The following is a 6,000-nucleotide window of genomic DNA, read 5'->3' as shown; positions in this document are numbered from 1 at the left end:
CTTCAGTGCTGCCAAAGACTGGAGCAAGTGAAGGACCCGGTGCCGAAGTGCTGCCGAAGACCCGGAGCACGGCCTGACCCGCCGCGCCGCTGCGTGAGTACTAGTGGGTGGCGCCTTGTTTAATCTCCGCTCCCCCTGGCTACGCCACTGACAGAGGGGGTTGACTTTGGTGCTCTCAAGAGAAAGGCCACAGACTAGCAGAGAGGCAATGGCTTTGCGTCAAGGGGGCTCCTTTAATGTGGCGGCTCCTTCAGCCTGCTTTAAAAGACATTTATTTCTGGTGTTCCCTAAAAGTATAAAATTGGGAGGGCAGGACCTGGGCAGCTCCCATCGCTGCATAGCTGGCACCACTGGGTGCCCAGCTCCAGAACACGATTCCACCAACGTGGCCGGCCAACCGACCCTCCAACGTCATTCCCTCCGCCCGCCCCACGCACACCAGTCTGCAGCTTCTCAGACAGCCGTCCCCACGGGGAGAGGCAGCCGTCGGCTCTTGCCAGCCTCCTTGTTTGGGTCTGTGCCCTCCGCTTTCAGCCACTCCATCTTCTGCTTGTGCTGCTGCACCGCGTCGGCCACGCGGGCATCGATCACGGCCTCAGTCAGGATGCCGTCCTCGGACGCATACGCTGCAGCCTGCAGAGGAGAAGAGGCCAGCTAGTTAGGAACTGAAGGCTCTGGCTTCCTCCTTCCCGACATCCAGACTATGCCCAGCACCTTGGTTCCTGAGCACCCTGGCACTGGGCCTTGTCTAGCCTGCTACCCACCAGTGCAACTGCCCCAGGGCGTTTCTGCTATTGGCACGGACGCCTGAAGCCAGGGTAAGATTCACTGGGGCTAAAAGCAGTTTTGTCCATCTGCCGTAGAGGTTTGCACTGGGGTAGCTGCACCTGGGGGCAGAAATCAGGGCAAATCCCTGTCATGGACAAGGCTGGGGCTAATTTCAGTTTTTTCACCTTAGAACGATCAGAGGCAGCAAGTCTGGTCTCGCCCAGATTTGCAGGAGGGTCAGCGAGTGACCCTGGAGCTCTCAGCCCTCACCCAGAGAGCTGGCATCACGTGGAGAGAGATCTTCTTTCCCGTTTGACAGGCATTTGAATTAAATCGGGGTTAACATCATACATCCCTTCCCCCTCTTTGCCTCCAGCACTGGAGCAGCCTCACTAAAAATCCATTTAAATTGCTCGGGTTTCCCTTGCTTCATACTGATGATATTAACCCCAATAGTTCTCCAGTTATCCACAGCATAGACAAGCCCATAACTTCTCATGTAGAGAACAGTAAGAGCAACACACTGTAGCTTTTTGATGGTAAAAGAGAAAAAAATCTTCCAGGGCTTCTCTCCACAACATAAAGCATCAGGGAAAAAGAGAGACTATTTCACTCGCAAATGCCACCTTTTACTTTAAAAAAAGTGTTTCCACTGCAACGGGGAAAAATATGAAAGTGCGCCTCTTTCTGGGGAGGGGAAGCTAACTAAACACACATAAAAAGAAAAAGCTCACGAAAGCTTATGCACAAAAAAATTTGTTAGTCTCTAAGGTGCCACAAGTCCTCCTTTTCTTTTGTGGATATAGACTAACACGGCTGCCACTCTGAAACCAGCCCCCCCCCCCCCACACACACACAGAGTCTCTTACAAAATGCTACAGATGCCAAAAAACCGAGACACATAAAAAGACTAGCACAAAATGTAAGCCTAGTTATAAACCCATATTGATCTCCCCACTCCAGTGGGGAACAGAGGTCTCCAGACAGCTCGTGCCTCAGAACAGAGAGGCAAATCATCACATGGCAACAGCCATGCGTCGTCTATTGCTAGACTGACCGCCCGAGAGACTGAAAACGTGTTTGCCTACAGATAAGGTGCGGCATGGCAACGCAAGCCCCGCACCCTGGCCAGCATACTCCAACTGCTGAGTGGAAGGGTCACTAGTGGGGGTGAAACCCCCAGCATCTCTGCTAGGAATCCCAGGCAGGATCTGCCCATTGTGACGGTCAGGAGGGAGACACTCCCCTCAAGATGGCAAGTTCCAAGTAAATCAGCTTTCTACCTGACCTTGAGAATTAGGGAGTGCAAAGGAGGCACTGACAGAGCCAGCAGCTGCTGGCGTCGCAATCAAGCTGGGATCACCTCAAGAGTTTTAAAAAAATCTTCCTCCTTGAAAAGAAAGCTGAGTGAGAGAAACAGGAGTGGAAAACGTGGGGCAGAAGAAAGAGCAGAAGGAGCAAATGGAGCTCAAGAGAAGAGGAAAGATTCTAGCCCCTCTCACCCAGAGTCAGTGCAGTGAACTGGAAGTCAGGACTCCTGGGTTCTCTTAGCAGCTCTACCATGTGAACTAGGCAAATTGAGGCACAGAGAGGTGGCAGTGTCTCCATCTGTAAAATGGGGCTAGTCCATGTGCCTCATAGCAATATTGGGGGGATCAACGCTTCCGAAGCGCTGTAAGCCCCTCAGCTGGAGGGGTTCCAGTAGTGCTAAGAATTACTGCAGCATTTCAGAAGAGCCAACAGAGGTGTCAGCCTGTCCTGGCCTCACTCCACTGGACAGCTCACCTCAAATGGAAGAGTCCCCTTCTTCTACACCCCCGCCCCTTTCCCACTAGAGTGAGCTCCTCTGCTGAGCGTGTTCACCCACGAGCCTGCTTCCTCTGTGGACTCAAGCCGCCCGTGCAAATTCCTGCCTCCAATTCGTAAAAGTACGACATGTCATGGAAATGTACATTCCCCCCCTGCGCTTTTTATGCGGATACAAATCGGATTAAACAGTTCTGTGCATGAAGGGCTGGCAGGAGCTTAACTCGCTTCCTAACAGTTAGCAACTTCAAAAGCCACCAGCAGCAGACTGGGAAGGAGCAAACAGACTGGCCATTTGCCTTGTGTTCTGGCACAACATCTTGTGTCACTTAGCCCACCCACCCCCAAACTATCACACCAGGAGTGCTGCCAAGATCGCCTTTGTTTTAAGGACAGACACATGGAGCAGGAAGGATGGCCACACTGTTTCCGCTATGCTACTCAAACTCCAGCGCTAATTGCAATTTGCCCCAGCCTCCACTGCTGCTCTCGTTTGCTCCCTACGCTCACCGCTCCTGGGTCTTGATCCTTTAAGATCCTGACAGCACCCTCCACTCCCCATGTGGCAATGGGAGTGAGGGTGCTGGTGCTTGGCACCATGTAGGATGGATCCCCTAGCTCGTCTCCTCCCCCATGCTAGGAACAGTCCCCGATTCCTTGCCCCCAGCCCGCTTCTCCTGACTCACTTTGTGCAAACCCAGCCAGCGCTGCTCGCTACCTGCCAGCACGGGTCCCCCGGCAGTCTGGCAGTGGGGCTTCCCCACAGATCCCAGGTGTCTGGCTGAATTTGAGTAGAAGCTCTTCAAGGCAGAGATCACGTCTTGCATCTATAAACCATTGCGCATAAGCACCTGGCTCCATAAATCATTAATAAGAGTCCAACACTGAGGCTGCCAGGCAACAAGGCTTGCAGCATTTAAGATCCAGCAGCCTATTAAGTGTAACGCAATGGCTTCTAGCTCCCCCAGGTTGTTATACAGGCAGACCTTAAACTAAGCCAAGAGGGAGATGCTGCATAGCACTGTATCAGCAGAGTAAGAGGCTGGCCGGGGGGGGGGGGGGCGCTTTACCTGTTCATGCGATTCATGCCTCCCCATTACAGCAGGACAGGAAACGGTTCTCTCCTAATCACGAGGCACGAGGTTCCCAACTCTGTCCTTGGCCCCCTCCCACCAACCCTCTGCCCCTCTTCTTCCTCAGACAGCTGGCCAGCTAGCAGGTGGAGGAAGGCTTATCTGGCAACTGCACGGCACTCCACTGGACATGCAAACAGCAGTATCTGAATCCCAAAGGGTACATCATCCTCTCAAGCCACCACCCCTGGGAGACACTGGGGCATAACCTTGCAAATTTCTGCACTTGCCCCTGGGCAAAGATTTTGTAGCAAGCAAGTTAACAATTTATCACCTTCACCTTTACAAAGGGGGGCACACAGAGTTGATGCTGGAGCCGGGAAATTTGCACGACAGCTTTGCTTGGCTGCTGCGGGTCACGCACCGGGGAAGCCAAGACCCACGGGAGAAGGCAAACCTTCCCAGCGCTAACAGAGGGCAGTCACAGAGTAGGAGGGTATTGCTTTTTGACTGCAATGGGCATCTGAGCACAGGCTTCCCCTCACAAAGCCAAGGAGACATCCCACTCCCCAAAGGCACTGACCTGCAAAGGGAAGCTGATTTAAGTGAGGTCAGGACACCCCTCCGTACCTATCTTCCTCTCCTGAGTAGCTGCTTGATCTCTCATCAGGTGCTGCTTTGCAGCCCAGCTCTCAAGCCCAAGCTGTAACTACTTAAAGCCTCCTAGAGAGATCAGTCGGGGCAGGCAAGAGGGCTCACTGCTCACAGGAGGGCGGAGGCTGAGTGTAAGAGCCCGAGCAGGCCCAGGGCAGAGCTGTTCAGCTCACTTGCTGTCACTTCTTCAGTCATGTTTTAGTAAGTCCAGAAGGAAGATTCCTGCCCCCCCCGGGAGGTGCTGGGGGCTGCTGATTGGAGCAGAGGGCTGGAAATTAGGACTGCCCCATTCTATTCCCACCTCAGCTGCCGAGTCGCTGATGCACCTGGGATAAGCCTGTCTAACCTCTCAGCCTCCCATTTCCTCACCTTGAAGCAGGGGTAAATTCCCAGCTCACGGGGGTGTTTGTGCGCCCTAAAGTTAGCGAACAGCCTCAAGGCGCTTGGCTGAGTAGTGCCGCAGGAGGTTAGGAAAGGACAATGTGCTGGGGCTGCCACGTGCATGTCCTCCACATTGAAGCACTTAAATCAGGCAGGGAGGCTTCAAGCTGCGCAGCGACATTGCAGGTCCCATTCTGCAGCACGCTGGCAAGGGAGCCCTGGCATCGCTGACTGACCAGCCTGCCCTCAAGAACGCTCATTATATGGTGACGGGAGCCTGGCTGGCCCCTTCTCCCCTGGCATCTGTGCGGTGAAAAGGCTGCAGGGCTAGTTTGAACATCCCTTCTTCAAGGCTGTGTAGCCCTTCTCAGGGCTGCGCCCCCAAATCTTCCTGTTTTCCCACAGGGCAGCCCTGCAAGTCAGGAAGATCTGGCATTTTAAAATGGTGTAAGCGCTTCCCTGTGATGTGTGTGCGCATCTGTGGTGAACAGACAGGAGGCGTCCGCTTCTTCCCCGCCACTGCAGAGCTCATCAATTCCACTGTGAAAGCTTCAGCAATGCTGTGCAGTTCACGCTCTGTTGATTTTCTCAATGACTTTCTATAAATAGAAAGCCCTGGGCCCTAGCTATCAAGAAAGCAAATGGGGAGGCGGCTATCCCTTCTGGGAGTAGCTTATACTCTAAAATCAGCACCACGCTTCATTTATATTCATACTTTGCTCTTCTGTGCAGACATATTTTAACCCATTTTCTCTAACACAACTCTGCAAGCTTGAGAACGTGGAGCTGGACCAATTCGGAGGCAAAATTAAATAATTTTAGAGCTTGGTGAGGGAGCACAGCATAAATCCCTTCAGAATTATCTCACTGATTCTCCCAAAGCCCCTCTTCAAGGAGGAGAGAGATTGTCACACTCAGCTGACAAGCTCCGAGCTGTACGTCCCAGAATGTGCTTACCAGAGATGGTGCAGCATAGGACACCCTGCCCTGTATCAATCTCACCTCCAACACCCTTCAGCTCAAAGCACTTCACAAATATTTAATCTCACGATGCCCTGCGAGGCAGGTATTCTGCAGATGAGACTAGATGGGGTAAGGTCTAACAAGTCCGTGGCAGAGAAGGGAACAGAATTCAGGAATACTGACGATAGCTCACCTATTTCCAGCGCTTGGTCAACTCTACCAATGGGACAGAACCAGGATTCCTGGGAGTCTCTTACAGCGAGACTGCAGGGCTGTCATTTCATTTGCTGATATTCCAGAGCAACAAGAGCAGCCATATCTCAATGAGTTTCAATTCGAGATGTACAAGTGGAAA

General features: G+C 52.8%; 1 protein-coding gene across 1 annotated transcript in view; it reads right to left on the bottom strand.

Moving 5' to 3' along the window:
- Nucleotides 1–213: 213 nt before the first annotated feature.
- Nucleotides 214–6,000, bottom strand: part of ATAD3A (ATPase family AAA domain containing 3A) — a 62,752-nt gene continuing 56,965 nt past the window's right edge. Inside the window, exon 16 of the mRNA XM_038376973.2 lies at nt 214–633. Within this exon, the coding sequence (XP_038232901.1) occupies nt 454–633 (180 nt within the window). The 3' untranslated portion in view covers nt 214–453. The remainder of the gene's footprint in view (nt 634–6,000) is intronic.

The sequence above is a fragment of the Dermochelys coriacea genome, chromosome 18 (assembly GCF_009764565.3).
Source record: "Dermochelys coriacea isolate rDerCor1 chromosome 18, rDerCor1.pri.v4, whole genome shotgun sequence".
Classification (NCBI taxonomy): domain Eukaryota; kingdom Metazoa; phylum Chordata; order Testudines; family Dermochelyidae; genus Dermochelys; species Dermochelys coriacea.
Note: the sequence above shows the minus strand (reverse complement) of the source record. Positions and strands in the feature narration are given on the sequence as shown.